The sequence below is a fragment of the Mus caroli genome, unplaced genomic scaffold (genome assembly GCF_978045245.1).
Source record: "Mus caroli unplaced genomic scaffold, Mus_caroli_1 scaffold_8, whole genome shotgun sequence".
Classification (NCBI taxonomy): Eukaryota; Metazoa; Chordata; class Mammalia; order Rodentia; family Muridae; genus Mus; species Mus caroli.
Window position 1 is genome coordinate 4209909 of NW_028227263.1, and position 26531 is coordinate 4236439.

General features: G+C 49.2%; 1 protein-coding gene across 2 annotated transcripts; it reads right to left on the reverse strand.

The window, feature by feature from the left end:
* Positions 1 to 1201: 1201 nt before the first annotated feature.
* On the reverse strand, positions 1202 to 25966 carry Ptdss2 (phosphatidylserine synthase 2). 2 transcript variants are annotated; one of them, XM_021168264.3, is made up of 12 exons: positions 25723 to 25963; positions 21980 to 22081; positions 14126 to 14208; positions 10235 to 10302; positions 5430 to 5564; positions 4971 to 5021; positions 4466 to 4579; positions 4260 to 4378; positions 2912 to 3026; positions 2678 to 2823; positions 2384 to 2569; positions 1202 to 2030 (listed from the first exon to the last, which is right to left on the reverse strand). In XM_021168264.3, the coding sequence occupies exons 1-12, from the start codon at positions 25836 to 25838 to the stop codon at positions 1844 to 1846; spliced, it is 1422 nt and encodes a 473-aa protein (XP_021023923.1). In that variant the 5' UTR covers positions 25839 to 25963; the 3' UTR covers positions 1202 to 1843. The 2 variants fall into 2 exon arrangements, with proteins under 2 accessions (XP_021023923.1, XP_085697295.1); XM_085841169.1 differs by lacking the exons at positions 1202 to 2030; positions 2384 to 2569; positions 2678 to 2823; ... (4 more) ...; positions 5430 to 5564; positions 10235 to 10302 and adding an exon at positions 13687 to 13954 and having other exon boundaries at positions 25723 to 25966.
* Between the last annotated feature and the right edge of the window lie 565 nt (positions 25967 to 26531).

Genomic DNA, 26531 nt, shown 5'->3' on the forward strand with positions numbered 1-26531 from the left:
AGGGGACTGGAGGGATGGCTCAGCGGTTAAGAGCACCGACTGCTCTTCCAGAGGTTCTGAGTTCAATCCCCAGCAACCACATGGTGGCTCACAACCATCTGTAATGAGATCTGATGCCCTCTTGTGGTGTATCTGAAGACAGCTACAGTGTACTCATACATAAAATAAATAATCTTTAAAAAAAAAATGGTTGCTCAGAGCCGGGTGGTGGTAGCACACGCCTTTAATCCCAGCACTTGGGAAGCAGAGACAGGAGGATTTCTGAGTTCAAGGCCAGCCTGGTCTACAAAGTGTGTTCCAGGACAGCCAGGGCTACACAGAGAAACCCTGTCTTGGGGGGAAAAAATGGCTGTTCAGTCTTCTAATTCCACCACTCGGGAAGTGGTATGCAAAGTATGAGGACGCAGAGAGATGAGCAAACTTACAGCTGGTAGAAATGTACATTTAGTACAGTGTGGAAAGGAGTATGGGATTCCTCAAAGATGTAAAAAATGGAGCTATGGGATGGCCCAGCAATTGCACTACCATACACACAAAACCCAAGCTGAATCAGTCAGTGCCAGACACCTGTACTGCCTGCATCACTACAGCAGTGGTCACAGCAGCCAGAGAGTTGGAGGAAAACAACGAGGTACATGGGGGTGGACATGGGCTAAGGACACCTCTAACTCCAGCCCCAGGGGGTCTGATTGGCCTCCTCTATTGCCATCTGCACTCATGTACAGACATAATTAAGAAAAAAATTTAAAAATTTAAAAAGAACTTTTAGTTAAACATAGTGGCACAAACCAGAATGTGGGAAGCTGAAGCTGGGCTGCTAAGAACTTGAAGCAAGCTTGGGTTGGACACCGAGCCCTGTGCCAGTCTGAACTAGGCAGCAAAACCCTGGCTCAAAAATCCAAAGACATGACCTGTTGCCTTAGTAAGCTAAGGGCATGACTTGCACATTTGCGTTCGTGGGAAAACTGAACTTGTTGGCAGACAAATGGTTTGCTACTGCATTCCCAGCGGCTGTGACCATAAAGCAAGGCTCACAGTCATTTCTCATGGTTATTCTTCAGCGATCATCAGCCCCACACCCAGTGAGAAACAATGTGGTAGACTGGTAGCTGCCCAGGACACACACACACACACACACAAACACACTCCCCTCCTCTGCAAGGCATCTAGAGCACGGGGCAAAGGGCAGCCAGAGGCTACGCACCTTCATCATCACTTTATTTGTTCCATTTGCTCAAGGGAGCCATGGTGACAGCACCCTGGCACCTGGGGTACAGGTCTCCAAGTTGGGCTCTCTGGCCGCAAAAGGCCAATCTGTGACCGTCATGTATACACCCTTCAGTTTAAAGTCCTGCTTGGTTAAAGGCAGGCTCCAAAGGAAATGGCTCAGTACTGACTCTACACCCACCACTTTGCAGACATCTTGGTATTATGATATCCTTCACTTATGCTGCTGTAAGTGGGTGGGACCACAGGGTCTCATGGGGCTTCTGCCTACCCCATAAAGAGTGGAGAAAGAGTACCGAGATACCAAGATACCTCCCCTAGCCGGTGCTGAGGCTGAGCACAAGGGAGACCATGGACCAGACCCTTGGTGGCCAGGTAGAAAGACAGGGCAGGACTCTTGCTCTAGAGCAAGTTCCAGTCTCACTGTTCAGCTCATGGCCCTGAAGTAGTGTCAGGAGCCAATATGTGCATACACCTACCTGCACACAAACATGTATTCTCAGGTGCCCCTCGTGGAGTGTGGATGTCCCTCCCACCCCCGCCTCTGAAGCAGGGAGCACGAGGAAGGGAGAAATGGGACAGCCCTATGGCACAAGGCCAGTGACGAGGGCGAGGCTCATGACGCGGCTGAGGTCCCCTCCTCAGCAGTCACACCGTCATTGGTGGCCCCCTCTTCCTCTGCAGTTCCAGTCCCTAGCAGGTCATCATCTGGCCCAGGGTGCCCATCCCCGTTGTTGACGGCTCTGGCCTGGTGACTCTGCTGCTTCTGTCGCCGGGTCTCCTTGTACCTCATGGTGATGTCCCTGTGGGGCAGCAGAGCCACCTCACCACCTGTTCCTGCAGCAGCCCCCCAGCATAGGCCCCACAGACACCTGGCTACCTTTGTCTACAAGAGGCTACATGTGCTATAATTCTAGCAATAGCCAAGTAGAGGTGAAGCTAGAGGGTCAGCTATAGGCAGGACAGGTTACCTCAAGCACCTGCATCTGCCAGGCAGAGCCACAGAGACTCACAGAGAGTACAAGGGCCAAGGCAGATAGAGCTACCAGGCAAGGCAAGGGTAGGGAATGGATAGAGCCTTGTCAGTATTCAACCAAAGAGGGGGACAGACACCACTCACAGTGAAACGATGGCCTGGGGTCCCACTCCCACTCACCGCAGGAAGAAGCGCCAGACAGTCCATGTAAGCACCAGGATGGAGCCAAGAGTCCAGCACTGGGAGATGTAGAAGGGCAGTGACAGGGTGAGTGTGTGCGGGTCATACTTCACCACGATGAGAAGCTCTGTGACTGTGATGGCTGCCACCAGCCAGGCCTGCTGGCCCAGCTTCCTGTGGGGCTTCCTGCAGAGAGGCGGCAGCTGCCTGGCTTGTTCAGCACAAGGGCATTTGGGGCCCTTGGGGCTCCCAGGCTCTGGCATCCCACCCCCTAGGCCCTATGGCAGCCCTCACAATTCATCCATGAAGTCGTAGATCTCACGCATGGCCACACCACCCACGTTCACGAAGAAGACCAGCCTCAGAAGGACCAGGTAGTGTTCAGGGGGCATCCATAGCACAAACTTCAGGTAGAAGGTGTTCAGCTCTGCCAGCAGGAACTAGGGGACGGAAGAATGTCAGCTCACCAGTTCCAGAACTAACCACTGGTGTTGCATGGATACCCAGTCACAGGCTGCTGGGACTTACCACCAGGATGATGCCACACACGGCCAGCCAGCGGTGCAGGCTGGAGGCTGGCTTCCACTCAAAGCGCACCCAGCTGTAAGGCGTGAACTGAAAGGCAATCCTCTTCATCTTGCCCCTGGGAACCAGAGAGCCAGCAGCCTTGAGGACATGGCCGGTCAACCAGCTTTATTCAGGTCACAGAGCTACAGCCAGAACCCAGTGCCTGTTGCTTTCCCCAGCAGACACAAGGCTCTGCCCTGTTCAAAATCCCACACAGCCACTTCAGAGGGGGTCATACACATTGCCGAGGCTCCCAGACAGGAGGGGAGTCTTGTTTCCTGTGGTGCTAAGGACCTGCATCTCCATCCTCTCGCCTTCTTCCTGCCTAGTGCTGGGACTATCTAGCATGGCTCCTCTGTCCTTTTCTCTGTTTTGTTTGTTTGTTTTTTCTGATACACGGTCTCTCTGTTGTGTAGCTTTGGTTGTCTTGGAATTTGCTATGTAGACCAGGCTGTCCTTGAACTCAAGAAATCTACCTACCCGCCTCTGCATCCAAAGTCCCGGGATACACCCTGCTTTTGGTTGTTTGGGACAAGGTCTTACTATGTAGACCAGGCTGGCCTCCAATTCATACAGATTTACCTGCCTATCTGGGATTAAAGGTATGTGTGTCACTATGCCTAGCTAATTTTTACTTTCATTTGTTGAAATACGATCTCATGTAAGCTAAGGCTAGCTAGCCTCAGACTTACTATATACTTGAGGATGACTGGACTCCTGGTCTGCCTGTACAACAGCAGCAAATGTGGGATTACAGAACATTTGGATCATGTGGTTTTGGGTATTGAACCCAGGGCTTTGAGTGTGGTAAGCAAGCACTCTACCAACTGAGCTATATCCTCAGCTCCCACTTTTTCTGTTTTTTTTTTTTTTTTTTTGAGACAAGTCTCCCTGGATTGCCTAGACTAAACTTGAACTTCTGTACTCAAGGAATTCTCCTGCCTCAGCTTACCAAGCAGTGGCCTCTATAGGCATATACCACCATTTCAGGTACAATTTTTCTTTCTTAAATCTTATAGGTAGCAGAGAAACTTGGCATAGGGTACACATCATGACTCCTGGGAGTTGGGAGGTGGGGGCGAGAGTCATTCTAGAGTACAGAGCAAGTCTAAGGACAACCTAGGCTGTAGGAGAGGTGGATAGATCAGGCCCACAGCCTCTTGAGAGAAGCAAGCCAGGGAGCCAGATGGAGGACTAACAGTCACTCTCTACCACTCTAATGTTTTGCTTGCCACCCTCCCAAGTAGCAAGGCCTTGTCCTTTGGGGCCCAATGCTCTGTGGTTCCCTTCTATAACTCCCAAGATGTACTTGTAGGTTGGAATGTTCCAGAGGCCCTGCCACTTATATGTCTTCAGGGACAGCCACTCGAGGGTCTTCATGCCACAGTAGATGCCCAGCCCGTTGCAGACGAGGACGTCCATGATCCACTGGGTCAGGAAAGGAGAGGAGTTAACCACGGGGCCTGAGATGACGGCCGGAGCCCACCCAGGATGTGCCTTGCCCGCTGCACCTACATGGTCCCACCAGCACTCGCTGAAGTTGGGCAGCTGGTGTTCCAGGCTATACTCCAGGAACTCGAACATCACACTGATGATCATGCACATCCACCAGTCACGGATCATGAGGGTCTGTGAGGGCCAGACAGCGCCCGTCAGGCTTTGCCACTCCTTCCCTACAGACAGCAACCCTCAAATAGGAGGTCTGGTTCAAGCCATGGGTCGGGACAGACAGGCAGCACCATTGTGGGGGTGCATCTGGGGCCAGGCTGTCCTGGGCTTCCTGCCTTGCCATTTCCCTCGGTCCCTTTTCCTAACTGGCCACAGTGCTAGGAACAGGGCGTAGAGCAGGATCAGCACTACACGTAAGGCCTCCTGAGAAACTGCAAGTCTCTGGTATCTTACATATTCTCCAGGGTGGCTCAGTGCTTCTGCACCCGGACCCACCCACCTGGGGACCATTTGTGGACCCAAATGGCCGGGAACATGGCGAAAGGGGAACTAGACAGAACCAGGATGTTACCTTCAGATACCAGCCAATGAAGTGTGCAGGAACAAAGCCATCCAGCTTGTCCTGTAGGTAACAAGGATGTGACCCTGAGGCCCAGGCCCCTCCTCAGGCACCCCCACCATCAGGCAGTCTCCTCCCCTGTGGTATCTTGGGCAAGTCTTCAGGGACCATATAACCTCCTGCTGTGCAGAGGCCCAAGGTCATTCCCCTCCCCTTCACAATCCTCCAGGCTGATGCCAAGCCAGGGCCTGGCAAGTGTGCTGCTTCAGATGACCACACTGGCAACAGAGACCAGGATGCCCCTCTGATGGACCCTCATCTAACATGAACAAGGCCACAGGCCTACTCTGCCCTGTAGGAGTCTGAAGAAAAGCAGGAGCGTGGACAGTCTTACAGGGCACCCTGCCTGATCCCATAAAACCAAGGGCGGTCCTGGGCTGCTAAAAGCCCTGCAGTTGAGAACACCCATACCCAGATGTTGTGGAAGGGGTCAGTCTTGTTGTCAGCATCATAGATGAGGCAGTTGCCCCCGTAGTCCCTCTCTGGCAATGGGACTCCCAGCCTGGGATCCACATACTTCAGAAACTGTCGGCCATCCTGGACTGTCTGCAAAGCAGAGCCATTAGTGTGGTGAGGCTTAGCAAGGCAGCCTGGATGGAGTGGTCTGTAGTGTGACCTCTAGCTTGGTCAGTATGTTACAGGGACAGCAGCTCTTCCACTCCAGCTAGGGCTGGAGAGCTGAGGATGCCTTGAGCCCCAGTAAGCCATCAGGGCACAAATGCCAGCCCCTACCATCCTCTCCCCAGTGGATATTGGACGAGATCCCGATCCAGAAGAGGCAGCCTTTCCCCCATGCTCCAGGGCCATGTCCAGTCTGTCAAGCACAAGCCCATCTTTCTGGATATGCAGCAGTTGGTCAAGTTCTGTCCCCTTGGTGGATTAAACATTTTTGGACACAAAAGAGGAGGGGACCCTTGGAGCAAATCTCAAGCCAGGACAAAGAGAAGCCTCAAAGGCCTAGAGACCTTGGGAAATAGATGTCTAGCAGAGGGGCAGAAACAAGCAGGACAGGACCAGAGATGAACCAGGCTGGCCAGCTGGGAGTCTAGCCCTTGGTCTGAAAGTCAGGGTTCACCTGTCCCTGGTGCAGATCCCACAGGTGGCCATCTTGTTAATGCCCTGTGTCCTGGAAACAAACCAGCAAGACTTGAGGACATGCTGAAGCAGGAATGTTCCTGAAACCACCTTCCGGTTTACGCCCCAAAGGCCTCATGACATCAGAAAAGATGAGTTCTAGGTTTGACAGAAGTTTAGGATCAAAGGTACCTACCTGTTCTTAGTTTCAAAATATCTGCAAAAACAAATGGTGCTTCTGATCACCATGCAGAACCCCATGATGCACTCTATGGAGGGCATGGGGGAAGAGGCAGAAGGAAGTCGTGACATTGCAGGCGGACTTTCAAGACGCCTTACGAGAACCAATATGATCACAGTAATGGGTTGTACACTCTGTAGCCGAGTACCAGGACACCTGACTGGCAAATCCAGTTCCCAGACTGCAGTCTCTTAAGACTAGCATCTGGGGGCTGGTGAGATGGCTCAGTGGGTAAGAGCACCCGACTGCTCTTCCAAAGGTCCAGAGTTCAAATCCCAGCAACCACATGGTGGCTAACAACCATCCGAAACGAGATCTGGCGCCCTCTTCTGGAGTGTCTGAAGACAGCTACAGTGTACTTACATATAATAAATAAATAAATCTTTAAAAAAAAAAAAAAGATTTGCTTTAAAAAAAAAAAAAAAAAAAAAGACTAGCATCTGTCCTTCAAGAACTGAACAGGGCCCTAGGGAAAAGGCTGACTCCAGGGCTCAAGCAGGAGGTACACACAACTGGAACATCTATGGTCTGAGTCAGGAAGCACTTCAACAAATAAAAAAACCAAGAACCCTTAAAGAAGGGGATGTGTCAAACAAGACAGAAACTAAAGGAGAGCACTAGGGTCTAAAGAACTTCAGCAAAAACATAAAAGCAGTATTTTGAGTATACAACCTGAACAAATAACTTGGAGTCATGCTGATAACAACAAATTAGTAGATACTTAACACATGGTTGGAAAGAGACAGGTTTTCCTCAAGAGGAACTCCATAGATACATAGATACACAACCCTGAGATAGTGGAGTCCCAAGTCGTGGCTCCTACCCGGACATGGATAGCACATAGAAAGTTCCTTCGAGGGCTGGTGAGATGGCTCAGTGGGTAAGAGCACCCAACTGCTCTTCCAAAGGTTCAGAGTTCAAATCCCAGCAACCACATGGTGGCTCACAACCATCTGTAACGAGATCTGGCGCCCTCTTCTGGAGTGTCTGAAGACAGCTACAGTGTACTTACATATAATAAATAAATAAATCTAAAAAAAAAAAAAAGAAAGAAAGTTCCTTCGAGAGAGCAGACAGATATAGGCAGTAAAAGGCCTGTATGAAGGAAGCCCAGCAGCCTCTCCACGGTCAGAGTAAGTCTTACCAGGGAGAAGCCCCACTGACAGACAGCTTATATCTTAAATCCGGCCAAATTCTAAGAAATACAGCAGACAAATCCCAATGAACTCCAATGCCAAAGACAGGCGGGGAAAAAAACCACAGTTCAAGGAAGGAAATCTAAGAAAGTATCTCATGAATAAGGACGCAAAGGTCCTGGGCAGAATCCTAGGAGGCTGGATCCAGACTGCAGCCAGGGTTAGACACCACCACCTCCTCTCAGGAATGCCCATAGCTTCCAAGAAGAAAATCATGCCAGGCATCGCAGCAGGAGGACTTCAGTATACGTACAGCAAGCTCAGGGCCAGCCTGGGCTACACAAGACCCTGCTTCAAAATCAGACCAAACCACATCCCAAATAAACCACATTTTAAAAATTATTTGGTGCAAATACCATCATCAATAAGGAAAAACTCACAATCATCTTACTTAATGTAGAAAACACAGCTCACAAAATCAAAAAGCCAGCTGCACCAGAACCAGAACAGCTCCTGCTTGGTGAAGGCTTCTGAGAAAAGTCAGAGCTCAGATTGCACCTCACACAAAGGCTGGATACTCCGATAAGGTCCAGAACCAGGTAAGGAGGTCCGTGCTTGTGATCAGCCTCCGGAAGGCCCAGCTAGGGGAGTCAGGCAAGAGTGGGAAACAGCAGACTGTAAGGAAGTGTGGCGGCATCCTGGTGCAGACAGCAGGGGCTAGAGAGCAACAACGCCTGCACAAGCTCTAGAGCTGGTAAGGTTAGCAAGGCCACAGGACACACATCAACACAAAAACTATTTCTACACCCTATTAGCAAATTAAATACTTGGGAATAATGTAACAATGCAAGTACAAAATGTACATTATGAAAACTATAAAGTATAATAGGAAGTCATTAAGGGGCTATAAGGGGATAGAAAGATACCTCACATCAATGAACCACAAGACCTAACACTGTGATGGCAGTGCTCTAAACTGACCAATGCGACCCCTGTTAACATCTCACCTGCTAGGGTTGGGGTGGGGCTCAGTAGTAGAGCGATTGCCTAGCATGCAGGAGGACTGGATTCCATCACCAGCATTGCAAACAAAGAAAACGAAACCTCACTGGCTCTCTTACGTAGCCAGAAAAAGAGTCTAGCATTCACTTGGAAATGCAGGAGATCAGCTGACACAGGGCAATCTTGAGAGAGAAGAACAGGGGCTGGAAAAATGGCTCAGTGGTTAAGAGCACTAGAGATCCTGAGTTCAACTCCCAGCAACTACATGGTGGCTCACAACCATCTGTTGTGGAATCCGATGCCCTCTTCTGGTGTGTGAAGACAACAACAGTGTACTTGTATAAAACAGATAAATTGCTGGGCGTAGTGTCACACGCCTTTGATCCCAGCACTTGGGAGGCAGAGGCAGAGGCAGAGGCAGGCGGATTTCTGAGTTCGAGGCCAGCCTGGTCTACAAAGTGAGTTCCAGGACAGCCAGGAATACACAGAGAAACCCTGTCTCGGAAAAAAAACAAAAATAAATCTTTAAAAAAGAAAAGAAAGAGAAGAACAAAGTGTGGAAGATTGTTATGGCCACCTGACCTACCAGACACCCACCAGCCTCTGCAGAGCTGACCGCCCATTAGCAGCAGGCTTAGTCTGTGAACTATACAGTCCAGAGGAGCCCTGAAGATAGGTGTGCTATGGTGTTTTCAAGTGAATCCCTGGCAGGAAAAAGACAAAACAAGAGATGCCACCTTATACCCATTAGGATATAATTCCATTCACCCCCAGCAAATCCACCTCTGAGCACTCAGACAACAGAACTGAAAGATGGTATAAAACAGCAGGAATTCTCGGTCAGCGCTGGTGGGATGCAAGATGGCACAGCCATGCTGGAATGCAATCTGGCAGCTCCTCAAACGACACTAAAGGCCTGTGTGATGGGTGGGACCAGTGAGACCACAATGGGCCTGTCTAGGAGAGAAATGGAACTTTGTATCCCACAAGCTAACAGGATTGTTGAGAGCAGCTTGATTCACAGCAGCTCCTAATGGGAAACCAAATGCCTCTTGGGTCCTGAAATGTCCCTCAGCCACAGGAAGAAACACTGTACCAACGATACAGCTGGGTGGACCTCAAAGACATGATACGGGTTATCAAGAGGTCCACTCGGGGTGTTCCGAGACAAGTCTTGACAGATGGCAGGTAACTGGAGAGTAGAACAAAGAGACTATCAAGGATATCTGAGTGAGTTTTCTAGATATGGAACTGTTCTGGGTCGACTAGGATGTTTGTACATGCACAGGGACTCAGCCCTGCATAACAGTGGTGGATTTAACACAATAAAAACCCTAGTGACTCACTCACTCACTCGTGGAACTCAGAATTCGGTGACGGAAGCAGAGGGGACCACTAGTGAACACATAATGCAATGCTCCACTCCCCTCCCACCCCACTGGTGAGCTGCAAATCCCACCAGCTCCCCCGGGTCCCAGGCAGGCCCAAGTTCCTAAAGCTGCAGCTACAGCCCTGCTGGACTGCACTTGACCTGTCTTGTAATCAGAGGAGCTGTCTTCCCTGTGTCTGTCCCGGCTTGCATACAAAGGTGGCAGCAGCCCGTGCCTGTACCCACACTAAGACACTCCTCCATATGGGCCAGCCTGGAGGGTAAGACAGTTTGTGTCTACCCGTGCTGGTCCAGCCTGGCTTCTTGCCAGCACCCTGGGGCCTGAGGATTCAAGCCTCTATTCTTGTTTTATCAACCAAGAAAAGCTGCTTACCTGGAAAAGGATGAAGATGAGAAACAATTCGTAGACCACACTAACACACAGCCAAAACCGCCAGTAAGCTACAACAAGATAATAGCAATGTCAGGGGCTCTGCTCTGGGGCGCTAGGCCCCACCCAGCCTCAGGAGGCTCCTGATCATAGACAGTCGTTTTAAGGGAATGCTTAGGTGTCCTTCATAGAATCTTTATAAGCAAGGACTAAATGAAGTTACACAGAACTTCTCTATGAAATGTGAGATGCTTTTCTCTTCTTGAGTCCCGAGGTCTTTACTCCCTTTGCCTTGCTGCAGAGGCACAGAAGGCCCACGATGCTGGTAAAACGTAGTGAGGGCATCCTCCTCCTCTGAGATGTACTGATGCTGCTGACCTGCTCTGCTGGACACCTCTTCCAGGGGTGAAAATCTCAGAACTCTAATATGTTCAATTTCTTACCATGAATTAGTATGAACTTTTAGTCTTCTGCGTGTAGGAAAAGTGTTTTAACACAAACCATATTTATGCCTTCAGATTTCTCCTACTGAAACGCCTCTCCATCCCTGAATGCACTACGGTACTCAAGAGCCAGGGAGGTTCCGTGCGTTAAGAAAGTGTGACCAGCCAGGTGGTGGTGGCACACACCTTTAATCCCAGCACTTGGGAGGCAGAGGCAGGCAGATTTCTGAGTTTGAAGCCAGCCTGGTCTACAAACCCTATCTCAAAAGAAAAAAAAAAAAAAAAAGGAACCTGTGACCTGATCTACTTGGTTGTCTGACAGTGACAGACAGGGAGACAGGGAATGTGACGTGGGAAGCCCTCGCTGGCATCTGCTCATGTCACTCTCAGATACAGATGGTGGTTATGAATGTTCTTCACGCCTGAAGTGGGGGAAGAAGAGCCTGTGTGAAAATCTTCACAGCTGAGGGGAGCAAGCTGGCCTCCACTCCTGCAGTGTGTGTATGTGAGAAGAACAGATACGTCAGGCGCCACCTCCAACAGAAACCCTGATGTCATCAGGTCTGATGGCCACAGCACCTCTTCAGCTATTGCTCTCTCCCGTCTTCCCCACAGTCTTTCCAAGCAGAAGCCTCTCATCCTTGCCTCCTTTAGGCCCATCCTGCATATCCAGCTGCTTCTATAGCACCCCAAACCCTGATTTCTTCTGTTGGTTGTTTTGATGCCAGTGCCCCTTGTCTACCCCAAAATAAAATGTGAGAAAGGATCAAAGGCAGCTCAGCAGTGCTGGGGATGGCGCTGAACCCTAGCTTTTGGGAAGGGGCTGGAGTTGTAGCTCAGTGGGGCACATTTGTATAGGACAAATGAGGCCCAGGGTTCAGCTCCTAGCACTGCAAATAGACAAAAACAAAAGCAAAAAACTGAATGGAGAGAAGCTGTTTCAGAAGACCTGGGACTTGTTTCGAGGCATTCACTTGGAAGCACAGCCAATTACAGTTTCCAAATAAAGCAACTCCCTGGGCAGGTCAGCTGAAGCCTCAGTTTGCTGCTCTAATGAGGCCAGGCGGATAATGGCCCTGGTTGAGGCAGCCTGACCAGGTCTTCCTAAGAGCAGAGCAGTAGGTGAGGCAGGGAGCGCTCCTCCCTGGGGTGGACACCCTCGGGGCTGTCCCTCTCACACATCCTTTCACTGGAGGCCCAGGGTTCCATGCTCAACATGGAACAACAAACAGCGGGGTGGGAGGTGGCTGAGGACAGACTTCCTACATGAATAAGACAGAATGGTGAAGAAGCCTGGAGCTTATGCAAAGCAACTACACTAGAAGGAAAGGCAGAGCAGAGCTCTCAAAGTAACCCACAGATGAGCATGTGTGTTAGGAGAGGATTCCTGGGCTTGGTAACACACACCTCTAATGCCAGCATTCCGGAGACAGAGACCAGCCTGGTCAGCACAGTTCTAGGCAGCCAGAGCTACACAGGGAGACCTTACTAGGGGGAAAAAAAAAAAAGAGGGAGAGGAACAACATTCTAGGTCTGGGAGCTGGAGCTGCAGTCACTTAGATCAGAGCCCTGTGGGAACCTCCCAAAGTCTAGAACCTTCCATGCACAGTGATTTCTGTGTGCCATGATATCGGGCTTGTGCCCCTGGACTTAAGAACCTGCGTGTCTTGAAAACACTTTCAAGAGTCCTGCAGCCAAGTGCAGAAGCAAGTTACTGCCGGTTGGCCAGCGTGGTCCCGTCTGTCATGCTCCTTGAGATGTGGCTCTTGAGAGGAAGTTGCCTTACCATATGGGCTCATAGCTTTCTTCCTCCAAATGCAGGACAAGCCCTTACCCGTCAGCCAGCCCCTGTCCCTGTACACATGTAGTTTTATTGTGACAAAGCAAACTATACAACTTTAACACCCAAAATTATACATCCTTCCTTTCTAGTATACCACATATACATATGTGTGTGTAATTAAATTACACACAGAAAACGCCAACTCCAATAACTACAGATTTGGCTGACTTTTCCCACTGTGTTGTAGGACAAATCATTACTGGCAGGGAAACTTACTTCAAAAATGGCATCTTAAACACACATAGGGGCTGGAGAGATGGCTCAGCGGTTAAGAGCACTGACTGCTCTTCCAGAGGTCCTGAGTTCAATTCCCAGCAACCACAGGGTGGCTTACAACTTATAATGGGGTCTGATACCCTCTTCTGGTGTGTCTGAAGACAGCTATAGTGTACTCATATACATAAAATAAATAAATCTAAAGAAATAAAATCACAAATAAGCTGGGCAGTGGTGACACACGCCTTTAATCCCAGCACTGAGGGGATACACAGGAGGATCTCTGTGAGTTCAAGGCCAGTCTGGTCTACAGAGATAGTTCTAGGACAGCCAATGCTACACAGAAGACCCTTGTCTCAAAAAAAAAAAACAAAAAAAAAAAAAACAAAAATCAACACTTGCTGCTAAGATGAAGTAGGCACTTTTTAAATTATTTCCCTTCTCTGTGGCTCTGGTTCAACTCCTAGTGTGGCAAGGCTGGATGGGTACAGAGGGTGAAGGCCACTCAGGAATCTAGCAGCAATCACAAGCCTGCTCAGAGCTTCAGGACCATGGGGGAATCTGTTCACAGCTTCAGAACCAACTCACCCTTGGCAGACATTCCCCATTCTGGAAGGCTAATCCCTCATCTCTTGCTCCGACAGCACTTGGTTAAACAATCAAGTAAGTACACAGCTACATAAGGAAAAATCTCAAGACTGCCTACTTTACAAAACAATCCAAAAACAAAAAAAAGAAACAAAACCCAGGAAAAACAGCAATACTGGGGGACTCACTTGTGGTCCCAGTATACAGGAAGGGAGGCAAGAGAATTCCTTGCTTCTAAGAATTTGAGGGTAACCTGAGCAACAGTGAGACCCTCAAAAATAAGTAAATAAATAAATATACACAAGACATCCAAATTTAAGTGTTTATTTTTTAAAATGCCTAAAAATAGTTTCTGTATTTTCACAGTTTATACTCACATTGAGGCACAAAAGAAACATCTATGCCAAGGCCCTTAAGAAGTAACACCAACCAACTTGTAGCCTTAAGGGCCTCCTCATCTGAGCTCTGGCCAACTGAGCAGGCAAGTAGGTGGCTTGTGTCCTCCAGCTGAGGTTCACGGGGGCAATTTGATGCCATAGATTTGTCAGAACTTGGGTGGGGGTGGTGGAGACAGTACTCAATGACACTCCTAGGTCTCCAGCCCCTCCTAGGATCCCAGGCAGGCCCCCCGGTCTGCAGGAAGGTGAGAAAGCCACAGACAGGGGAGAGATAGGTGGAGGAAGTACAGTCAGCCACAGGGGGAGCTGGCAGGGGGGACAGGACAGTCACATCCAGCAGCACAGATACAGCAGCTGCTCAGAACAGAAGAGACGTGGCACACATGGAAAAGAAATGATGAGTTACCTGGATGAGGTCTGGAAAATGGCCCGTCTTTAGCTTGTGTGACTCCAAAACATAAGAAAACCAAAATACTGGCCACAATACCTCTGCAAATAAAGAACAAACAGCCCCTCAGTGTGTGCAGGCTTCTTTCAGGCAGAGGTGGGAGGCAGCAGGGACCCCAGTGGACACCCATGATAGACTAGCCATGCTGGAAACAGCCCACAACTCCGTCTGGCAGCTGCTTGGCGGGAAGCTGGTCCACATGGCTCACTCCACCTCAACAGCCCACAAGCAGCACACTCACAGATGTCCACGTGTTAGGTTTCTCCTGTCATTTAGAGTGTCACCACCGGTTCACTTGATTAGACCTCATAAAGCCTCTGAGAAATTTCAGGATCTAATGGCTATCTCATAGCACAGGCCTAATGGGCCTTGCCAGAATTTTCGTCCTGTTGGGTCACCACCTCCTACACCAATGTGCTCTTGGAGGTGCAGGATGGAAAGTATGATACCTACATGTAGACCACACATTGAAAACAGGGCACAGGGGGCTGGTGAGATGGCTCAGTGGGTAAGAGCACCCGACTGCTCTTCCGAAGGTCCAGAGTTCAAATCCCAGCAACCACATGGTGGCTCACAACCATCTGTATCGAGATCTGGCACCCTCTTCTGGAGTGTCTGAAGACAGCTACAGTGTACTTACATATAATAAATAAATCTTTAAAAGAAAACAGGGCACAGGGCACAGAAGCACGGACCACACAAAGCCAGGGCCGAGGCCGTGAGGCTACAGTCTCTGCTAAGGACCCCCTCAGGCCAGTGTTCACAGGAATCCCCGTCTCACTGTGCCCCGCCCTTGCTGATGCCCTTAACATCTGGACATCCTACCTCATGGCCGTGGCCAGAACAAGCCAGGAAAATTAAGAATTACCTGCCTGCTCCGAGCAGCCAAGACGAGAGCCACCCCCAATCTTAGCAGAGCATGTGCAGCTCTCCAAGCACATGTGATTATAGATTAGTCCCCAATCTGGCTCCATACCACTGCTGCCAGGAGGAACAGAGCACTTGTGCTCAGCTCTGAGGAGAGGGATCATAGCTCTTTCACAGAAGCACTAGCAAGACAGGAGGTGGGAAAGGAAGCTGGAAAGGGCTCCCTGAAGCAATACCTCACACAGGGCACAGCCTGAATTAGATGCCTTCCCCTGTAGACTGCTATCCTATTAGCAGTCTAAAGCCAGCCAGACCATAGTGGCAACAGGCATACCCAACAACCAGTCTTGGCTTCAGGTGTTCTTCAGTGAGAGACCCAGACTCCTTAGAGTCACTCTTTTTTTTTTTTTTTTTAATTTATTTATTTATCTTTCTTTTTTTTTTTTTTTAATTGCTCCTTAGAGTCATTATTAAGGATAGGACTGAAGCAAAAAGGAAGGGAAAAAAATGGACCTAGAGGTTCCTGTTGTGTCTGAAACTCAGAAAAGCCCATTAGCGTTCTCAGGTCATGTCCCAGTAATGGCCTAAGGCAACACTGAGCAACAAATCTCATGTCCACGGTGAGATAAGTTGATTAAATCAGTAAAAGGGCAATAGGCAGGCTTCCCGTTCAGAACAAGCTCGTGAATGGTGGCTCTGCTAACCCAGCTCTCTATATAGCAGCCACATTCCACATAGCTAGCATATGCAACTGAGAGATGTTTTTAGGAAATGGGAGATAGGCCGAGCGGTGGTGGCGCACGCCTTTAGTCCCAGCACTCGGGAGGCATAGACAGGTGGATTTCTGAGTTCGAGGCCAGCCTGGTCTACAAAGTGAGTTCCAGGACAGCCAGGGCTACACAGAGAAAATCTGTCTGAAAAAAACCAAAAAAACAAAAACCAAAAAAGGAAATGGGAGATATATGTGGGTATACAGATAGCACCGTATGTAAAAGATCTGAGTGTTCACACATTTCATTATCTTTGGAGGACCCTGAAACCAGCACTCCACAGATACCAGGCAGGGCAAAAGGCAGGCTTCCTGTTCAGAACAATGGCAATCCTACTGGGTGAAGGACAGTTACCATTCCCAAAAGAATAGAAATGAAAGTCAAGACAAAGAGACGCCACTGTTCTACTCACCTGAGACAAGCCCTGGTCACACCTACCTGGGACCATCAGTGTCTAAACTACACAGTCCCCTGTGGTGCAAAGCCACACGTAGCCACGTAGGCTGGGTGGTATGGGAGGGACCTGGGGCATACACGACAGACAACAAGGAAAAAGTCTGTGCAAGCTCATGGTTTTCTTTCTAAAGAAAACTTAAATAGTTATTTTTTTAATTCATTCATGTGCACTGGGTGTTTGGCCTGCACGAATATCTGCGCCATATGTGTGCAGCATCTACAGAGCCCAGAAGAAGGAATTGGAACTGGAGTTACAAACAGCTGTGAGCTGCCATACAGGTGCTGGGAATCAAGCCTGGGTCCCCTGGAAGAGCAGCTCATGCTCTTACACAGAGCCATCTCTCTGGACCCCTTTCAAAAGGGTTCAAAAACTGGTTGAATCCTCGGAGATGAAGCTAGTGGATACGGGAGGCTGAAGTATTATAGATAACATACATTTCCGTTTGTAACTAACTGTATCTGTACTGAACTTAATCTGAGCTTGTTTCTGATGTTCCCCAGTGGGGGCAGTTCTGACCTCTGTCCTCTGGTAACCTAAAAACTCTACTGATTTCTGGCACCTGTCACATAATCAAAGATACAGCAGCAGCAACTGCAGAGGTGCCAATCCATGGGCTCTTGCAGCCTCTGCCTCTGTTCTTAAAGAGCCCATCTCCTGGCACTTCAGGAGGCTCAGTGCATCTATAAATTGATCCTCTTGTCAGTATGCGTTCGTTCTTAGGGTCCCAGCCATTACATTATCTAAGATAGTTTGTGTGTGTGTAGCACTTGGAAAGAAAGCCAGGGCCTAGACAGCATAAATCAAATATCCTACCATTGCCCTCACCTTTGAAAGCACGATGCTGGACCTCATGTGAGTTTAGTGGGGCTGGAGAGATGGCCCAGTAGTTAAGAGCACTGGATACTCACATAGAGCACCCAGGTCTGATTTTCAGCACCCACGAGACAGCTCACTATCATCTCTACCTCCAGGGGTTCTGTCATGAGCACCAGACACACAAATACAGATGAGAGAGAGAGAGACTGAGAGATTGATTTTAATTCCCTAAGTTGCTTTCCAATGCGGCCACATCCCTATCAGTAATGAATGAGCTGCTGCTGTTTCAAACTCTTATCGTCTTTACATTTCAGTCCTGCAGAAGCTGTGTGGTGGAATCTCGCAGTTCTCAGTCTGAGGAGCCCTGCCCTGGGATGTTGGCAGCGCACATTTCACAGGCTGTTTCTCTCCTCTTTCTCTTTCTTGGTAAAGTACCTCTTCAGGGTTTTTTTCCCAAGACTTATTCCTATTACTTTTAATGTGCACATTAGATGTAAGTGCCAACAAGGTGTCAGATCCCTTGGAGCTGGAGTTATAGACCATTATGGCCAGCAGCCATTACTGCTGAGATCTGAACTTGGTTCCCCTGCAAGAACAGAAACTGCTCCTCGCAGCTGAGCCATCTTGCTGGCTTTTACACAGTCTTTACCTCACTTTCTTGACAATGGTTCTCACTATGCTGTCCAGACCAAGTGATTCTCCTGCCTCAGCCTCCTGAGTATCTGGGAGTACATGTGTTCCATCAGATTCTATTGTGTTGCTTCTTTTTTGTGTGTGTGTGTGTGTTTTTTTTTTTTTTTTTTTTTTTCGAGACAAGGTTTCTCTGTATAGCTCTGGCTGTCCTGGAACTCACTTTGTAGACCAGGCTGGCCTCGAACTCAGAAATCCGACTGCCTCTGCCTCCCAAGTGCTGGGATTAAAGGCGTGCGCCACCACGCCCGGCTTATTGTGTTGCTTCTTGTTAATTGTGTTTGCCTTTTGAAAAAAAAACTGTGGGTAGATTTTTTGTTCTGTTTGAGAAAGGCAGGCTCTTGCTACACAGCCCAGATTGGCCTCGAATGTAGGAGTCTCCTGCTTCAAACAACTCAGCACTGAGGTTACAGGTGTGTAACTCTATCATGCTTAGTTCTGAAGTTTGTAAAATGTTTTAAATGGTAAATGGACTGGACAGCTCACTAACTGAGAAGGTAAGAGAGCCAGAAGTGCCCCAGGTCACCACTCCAGATGATAAATCATGAGCCATCTGTGTGGGACAGCTTACCAACAGTACTGACAGTCTACAAAGATATATATCCCTGGTGTGGGGAAGAAGCCAGGCACAGAAAGTAACATAGCAACACCACTCCTGGGAAACCAGAACACATGGTGTGAGACTCAGGGCTGCCTCGGTCAGCAACAGGCACATAGGTATGTGCATCTCAAACTTACCAAGCTGGAACTTTATTAGAAATGCATCAAATTATAGACCAATAGGTTAATCTGAGAAGAAAACAAAGCTGTACAGTGGTCTGTGTCTAGAGTCCTGGCTATTAAAAAGAGGCTGAGACAAAAGAATCACTTGAGCCCTGGAGTTCAAGAACAAACTGGCAGCTGGGTATGGTAGAGAATGCCTTTAATCACAACACCTGGGAGGCAGAGGTAAGTGGATCGATCTGTGAGTTCCAGACCAGCCTGGCCCACATAGTGAATTTCAGGACAAGACTGGCAACATCGTGAAACACAGCCCACATCTCAAAGACAAAGAGCAATGACGCACAAGTAGAAAGGAAACTCTTTACAGAGGAGGCAGAAGAGATGGCACACTGGTTAGAGCACTAGCTGCTGGTGTAGAGGACCTGAGTGCAGTTCCCAGCACCCGAATCAGAAGGCTCATAACTGACTATAACTCCAAATCCAGGAGATCAAATGCCCTGACACCCATGGGTACTATATGTACATAGTGAATGTAACTCACACAGGCACACATGTATGCACACAAAAGCTAAGTAAATCTTAAGAAACATGTTGGGCTGGAGAGATGGCTTGGCAGATAAGAGCACTGTCTGGTCTTCCAGAGGTCCTGAGTTCAAATCCCAGCAACCACATGGTGGCTCACAACCATCCGTAATGGGATCTGATGCCCTTTTCTGGTATGTCTAAAGACAGCTACAGGGTACTCACATACATAAAATAAATAAATCTTTTTTTTTTTAAAGAAATATGTTACAAACTAAATCCGGAGAGATTGCTCTCTTGGCCTCTGAGGATACTCACTTACCTATCCCAATACATACATACACATAAGTAAAAATAATTTTTTAAATGAAAAATAAGTAAGTCTTGCAATTGTCTCTCTATGAAACAGTGCTTGCTTGGGATATATAAGGGTCTGAGTTCCATCTGCAACAACACAAAAATTATAAATATTTTCTATAAGGCTGGTGAGATGACCCAGCAGGTGACATGCTTGTCACTAAGCCTGACAACTTGAGTTCAAGCCCTGGGCTTTGCATGGTAGAAAGAGAAAACCAACTCCCAAGGTTGTTATCTGACCCTTGTGCATGTGTGCTTTGTACACGCTTGAACATACACATACATGCAGACATAGTATGTGATGAAAAACTACCACATGAACACCACAAAAATTATAAAATATTTTCTATAGAGCTGGTGAGATGGCTCAGTAGGCTACATGCTTGTCACCAAGCCTACTTTTAAGCACATAAGAAGACTCCCATCATTCCAGGGAGGAGCAAATAGCAGATTCCAGGCTCTACCAGAAGAATTACAGGCCAGAAAGGTAGTTCCTTCATGCTCTTAAAGAGGAAAAAGGGGGACAAAGATGAGGAACAGATGTGCAGTGTCCCCTGGATGAAGAAAGGCTGTGTCCACACGGTCCAGTGCTACCCTCCTTACACTTGGGGAGTCTGAGCTCTTGGACTCTCTAGGTTCTGGGTCACCTAGTATTGACAACCCCACCAACAGACTGGGTGGACGACAGCTCTGCAACAGCTCTGGCAGGTGACTGGTGACCACTCCAGGGTACCTTTGTATGTTCCTGCTCTTCAGAGAGGACTGTACTCTCCTGAGACAACTCTTGTCCAGTGAGTGACATCAGACCTGGGCATCTTTAGCTAAACTTCTCATATAGAGAAACTTTTTTGGAGTGCAGGGCCTGGTGCTAAGGATTAAACCCTAGGCTCCTGAATGATATATGCAGTCCCTGGAAAGCACCTCCCGAGGTATAACCATGTCTCAGCTCTTTGGACTTCTTGCTGTGCCTTGCAGATGCCAGCAGACCCTCTATTCCCAGGTACACACAGATGCCAGCAGACATAGTTTTGTTGCTTGTTCCTTTTCTTTTTTCGAGACAGGGTCTCAAAAAATAGCCTGGAATGCTATGGAGGCCAGGCTGGCTTCAAACTCAGAGATCTGCCTTTCTGCTTCTCAGTGCTAGAAAGGTGTGTGCCACTATGTCCCCTTTGTTTTTCTGAAACAGAGTCTCATGTAACACAGGCTGGTCTTTTGAACTCACCATGTAGCCAAGATTGGCCTCAAACTTCTGATCCTCCTGCCTCAGTTTCCCAAGTTCTAGGTCTACATGTGTGAGCAACCATACTTTGCTAAGACCCAGTTCTACTTGAAAATTCCCTCTGAGCAGATAAAGGCACAAAGAGGAGTACTGCCTCCATACCCCAAGGGCCAATATCTGCAGATGACCCCTCTGTCAGCACCAGGACAGGAAGGACAAAGTAGACCTGACCCGGTGGCCCAGGAAGCACAAGTTCCTCTCTCAGTGTTAACTCATCTCCTTAAGAGCATGCTGAGCTTATAGACCTTGCCTGAGACTTAAGAGTCTGGTAGAAGCCTTCCGAAAAAAGGAGGGAGGAACAGGCAGGCCTACAGATGAGAATGAGCAGGAAGTACCAGCATAGGCCAGGGCAGACATCTCCAGAAGGGCTAGAGGGCCTGGGAACAAGCTATCCCAAGCTCGGGAGAGAAAGGGAGAGAGGGAGAGGGAGAAAAAGAGAAAGGGAGGGGGGAGAGAGAACACTCCTGAAAGGCTGACTCTGAGCTGGAAGTCACTGAGCAGTAAAGAATTTCACGGAGAATAGGCCAGGAACAGCTGGGAAACAGCTAGGGAGGTTACCTGTACTGCACAAGAAAGGCAGAAGGGAGCCCTAGGGTCCAGACAAATTCACCCCATTCAATTCTTAGAGCAAAGTAATAAGACTCCCAGTTTTCAAAAACAAAATTCTAGCCTAGAAGTGTTAAGACCATGGAGATTCCACAGGTCAGGGGAAAGCAACCAAAGTAGCCTGGAAACCTCACTAGGTCTCTCACGCCTCCCTCTGTATCCTCCCTTCTCAATACTCTCTGGCCTCCCCTCTAGCCCTCCCAGAGCAAGCAGGACCTGCACAGAACCAGTAACTGTAACAGTAACTGACCTTCCTTCCCAGGGCAGACATGCAGCCCAGAGAACCAGAGGAGCAACAGAAAAGTCTGTCAGTACTCTGGAGTAACTTGTCCCTGCATGCTAGGGACTAGCTTAGGAACCTGAATGCAACAAGGACAGCGCTTGTGACCTGCCTGCACTCAAGGACGTAAGTGCCATCACAGGGTTCATTGCTGGTGGCTCTAGATCCCAGACAATCTGAGGATCCTTACGTCTGAGGGGAGCTGCTGGTGTGATGATGTGGTTGCTCTCACAAGGCACACCAGCTAGGGGGAGTCACCCTGAAGGCTAAAGCAAAATATCCCTACCACTCAGAGGTGACGAGTTCCCATAGTCCTGGGCAAGGAATACCACACAGCTTCAGGGGAAGGTGTGGAGGCCAGTCACTCAGACACACAAGGAAAATGCAGAGCCCTGGCTGGCCAGAGCTCCACAGGACATCACACCCTCTGAACAGAAGCAGTTACCTCTTGGTGTTGTAGGCTGTATCCTGAGGGGTTTCTTCTAGGAGAGTCACGTAGCCCAGTGCACAGGTGAGGATGAACAGCACAGTTAAAGTGTGGGCACGCCTGAATCCAAAAACACACAGGTAGTGTCAGAGCAGAGATCACCAAACACTCACGTGATACCTAGTCACCCAGGACAGGAGCGGGGCTCACCTGCACTCCCAAGCTGACCGACCATTCCCGTGGGTACCAGAGGAGTACTACCTTCCAACACAGGTAGATATGGTCACATTTAACAGTAACCGTGGAAGGCTTCCCCCAACTTCCCCTTTGGGCCTCTGGTCTTACATATGCTAGACAAGTACTCTGCCACTAAGCTCCAATCCCCAGCTCATTTCCGAAGACCTTAGAAATTACTTCAGCTCCTTGGTTTCTGGACTGCTCTGATCTTCTCAGTTTTTGAAGTAGCCAGCAAGCTGAGGGCATCCTTGGCTGTCTACGATCTTGAAAGGAGTACTATTTTCTATTTCTTCTCAGTAGACCAGGAATATCTGAGCAATAAATAGCACCTTTCCCTTTTGGTCAGTGTCCACCCTATTACTCACAGTCACCAAAACCTCGCCTCCCCGGGCCTCCCTGATCTGGAAAAGGTGAAATGGGAGGGAGGGCATCAGCCAAACAGACTCACAGCTAAAGACCTCAGAGTGTTTCAATCAATGCTTGTTCAAGAGTGAGCTCTACCTTGTTGCTCCTTGTCTAACTCTCTCGCTCTCTCTCTTTCTCTATACACACTTACAAACACACACACACACACATGGGGGGTGAGGTGGGGGGTAGGATGGAGGGAGGGAGGCACAACAGATTGACGAGACAGGTCATCTTTCTCCTTCCAGAATGTCAGGTTTGTGCAGCGCTGCCTCCTACTCCTCCCTACCATACACAGACACTGGGATGGTCTGAGTCCCATGACTAGGCCCAATATGAGAGTTGACCTATGTAAATTTTGGGACTTCAGTCACTGCCCAGGGGCAGGCATGAGGACAAACTGGTTCCTTGCTCTGAGTGGAAAATACCCAGTTGCTATTCTTCCCTGGAGATGACCACGCTCCTCACGCTGAGTGGGTAGGAAGGCAACCCTGCCAGAACCAACCAGGGAACCATGAAGGCGTTGCCAAGAAAGGGACAGGGCCGGTCCCAGGTCAGGTCTTCGAGAGGCTTCTAGCCTGTTACACTGGCTTTCTTGGCTTTTTGATCTGATAGTCAAAAGGGTATGAATTATCAAATCATGCTTGCTAAATGTGGGCTAGTCTAGGTAAGCCCTAGCCCACAGTGATAGATCACTCATATCTGAAGCTGCAGAAATTATTGCTGCGGACGTACTGGTGATTTCTGCCCCAACTCTCCTAGATGGCTCACTAGAAGCACCATGCTCTAAGACCCAAGTATAGACTACCAATTCTCAAACTGCCACAGATTCCATGCTGGTGGGAGTGGGTTAGAAAGTGATATCCAAGCCAGGCGTGGTGGCACACGCCTTTAATCCCAGCACCCGGGAGGCAGAGGTAGAGGCAGGCGAATTTCTGAGTTTGAGGCCAGCCTGGTCTACAAAGTGAGTTTTAGGATAGCCAGTGCTATACAGAGAAATCCTGTCGGGGGGGGGGGGGGGGGGAGAAAAGAAAGAAAGTGAGATCCCGTGGTAGGGGGTTGGTTTGAAGCCCTGGCTCAGAGGTTAACAACACAGGCTACTCTTCCAGAGGACCCAGATGGGGGTCCCTAACATCAACTCAGCAGCTCCCATCTGGAACCATGGTTCCAAGGGACCCAACACTCTCTTCTGGCTTCTAGGGGCATTGCATACATGTTTTATACACACACATGCAGGCAGAACATCAATACACACAAAATAAAACTTTATATAAATAAAGTTCCAGGTCTGTGCCAGAATCGGAGCTCTTGTTTAGTTTCCTGATATATCCCCTAAGATAGTAATGACACTCAGCATAAGTCCCCAAAATACACACTGAAGAATGGCTGAATGAATAAATGAATATAAAGCAAGAAAGGCAAGCCAGCAACACACTCCAAAATTCTCAGTCAAGTGGCCGTCACCTATACTGAAGGACAGTCATGCCTCTCTCCTGTCCGAGAGCCATGGTGGAGGCTACCTGATAGAGAATGATGTTTAAATACTCGAGTAATTCACGGACTGCTATGGATATAAGGCCAACTGGAGTCCTTTATTTAAGTAGGCAACCAGGAACAGGCTCCTGCCACAAAGATCTCTTGGCTCCTGAAGTAAGGCAGTGCACGGTTTATGAAAACAAAAACCAGGTGTGGGTCAGGGATTTTGTAAGCATCATTCCCCTTTGTCCTGTCATCCAGGATATGACTGAGATGGTGTGGGGTCAGTTATGGGGTTAGAGGCCATTATGTCCAGTCAAGAAGAATGGGGTATGGGATCAGTCTTCAGATTAGTTTATGGGGTTGCAAACAGCCCGACTTATAGGCCATTTTAATATCCAAAGGACCTCAAAGGTCAGAGAAGGCCATTGGCACTAGCTCTGGCACCATACCCACAACTTCAACTGCCCCATGCTCGCTTTCGAGGGCTCTCTTCCTCCCTCCCTCCAGGGTCTGGCTGTACTGGAAACTCACTATGTAAACCAGGCTTGCTTCAAACTCACGTTCAAACTCACGGAGACCCACCTGCCTCTGCCTTCCGAGTGCTGGGATTGCTTCTTTTCCCTCTAATGTTTTCACAGTCATTAGACGGCATTATATTGAAAATAAGCTCTGGTTGGCTCTCACTGCAGAAGCTGTCCATAACCCAGGGAAGGTGCTAATAGTATAAGGTCCAGATGCAAAGCTATCTCCCACACCCAACCCACTTTCCTGCTATTTCAACTGTATCTCACCAGTGCCTCAGCTACCACTCCCACTTGCAAGCCAGAGATACAAGCTGGCATACGACAAGAGTCCCTCGGAGGACCCTATCTGTGTGATGGCACCTTCTCCTGAATTATCTTAACACTTCCAGACCAAGATTCTCTCTGATCAGATGTGTTCTGGACACTGCCACAGCTCTGTTCTCTCAGAGCTACTTCCACTTAACATCCCCTCCAGTGGGAACACATTTGTTTCTATGAGCTTGGTTCTCACTTGTCTGCAGGGCCCACCCTGGGGCTCCAGTGTCGCATAGGTGGGTAGAAAGCAAAGCCATTCCTCTCATGAAGCGTGCTCCTTCTCACAAACTAGGAAAGGTGAAGGGTTAGCCCAAGGTCATGGGATTACACCTGGTCAGCCAGGGCGGTGGCTTGGTCCTTCAAAGAAGCAAAACACCTGCAATTCCTACGCACTCAACTCCACTAAAGGCAAACGGGGCAACCTGACCCCAAAACTTGTCAGAGGTTGAGTTGTGCAAGCAAGGGTCACTGAAAAGGGTAGCAGTGAGGAAAATCTACCATACAGATATGCCATGCCCACCAGGCCAGTTCAGAGCAATGTTTCGGGGGAAGAGCAGGGGAACAACAGCTATCCGGCAGAAAGGAAACCTGAAAAGTCACTAATATGTAGTGGCCAGGCCTTCCCGGGGCTCCCCCGATCCGAAGAAACACTCGACATCTCATACGGAGACGACCACGGTGGGTTCCACGAGGGCGGGAGGGAGTGAGGCGCTCCGCTGGCTGATCCAGGCCCTGACGGTTCCCGATTTCAATCTAAACTGTCTGTCCCAAACTCCTGCCCCGACGCGGGGAGACCCTCACCAAAAGAAGGTGTTAGTGCCATCGTCGTAGACCTCGGACTCGGTGCTGCGGCGGCCCTCGAGCAGCGGAGACTCAGACCCCGAGCCTCCGGCGACTCTGCGCTCGCCCCTCCGCATGGCGCCCGGCCTGCGCAGCCCAGTAGGCTGCAGGCTGTGGGCTGGGGTCGCAGCGCTACCTGGCGGGGTCTCCGCGGGAGTGGGGCGGGGCCGTGAGGCATTGTGGGACGCGTAGTGCGCGCCGGGCCGCAGGGCATGCTGGGCGCTGGAAGGCCCTAAGCAGCCTGGTGGGAGGGACGCGGTCCGGTTGCTAGGAGACCGGCCGCGTGCTCCGCCTGACAGAGACTGTACAAGCCGGCTGGCAGTGGCTGGTGTTGATAAAGTTCCGAAGACATATAATCTCTGGGGATAGGGACGCACAAAAGAGACTGAACCTAAACTGTTGTGGTAGACAGCCCTAGTATGCAAACTAAACTCCAAAAGCTGAGGCAGGAGAATTGAACGAATCCAAGGACAGCCTGAGTTATTCAAATCTTGAATTAAAAAAAAAAAGGAGGCGTCTGGCACTGGTGGCGCACGCCTTTAATCCCAGCACTTGGGAGGCAGAGGCAGGCGGGTCTCTGAGTTCAAGGCCAGCCTGGTCTACATAGTGAGTTCCAGGACAGCCAGAGCTACACAGCGAAACCATCTCGAAAATGAATGAATGAATAAATAAATAAATAAAATGAAATAGTGATAGAGAAATGGCTTAGCAGTTAAGATCACTGCCTGACCTTCTAGAGAATGGAGTTCAGTTCCCACACTCACATAGCA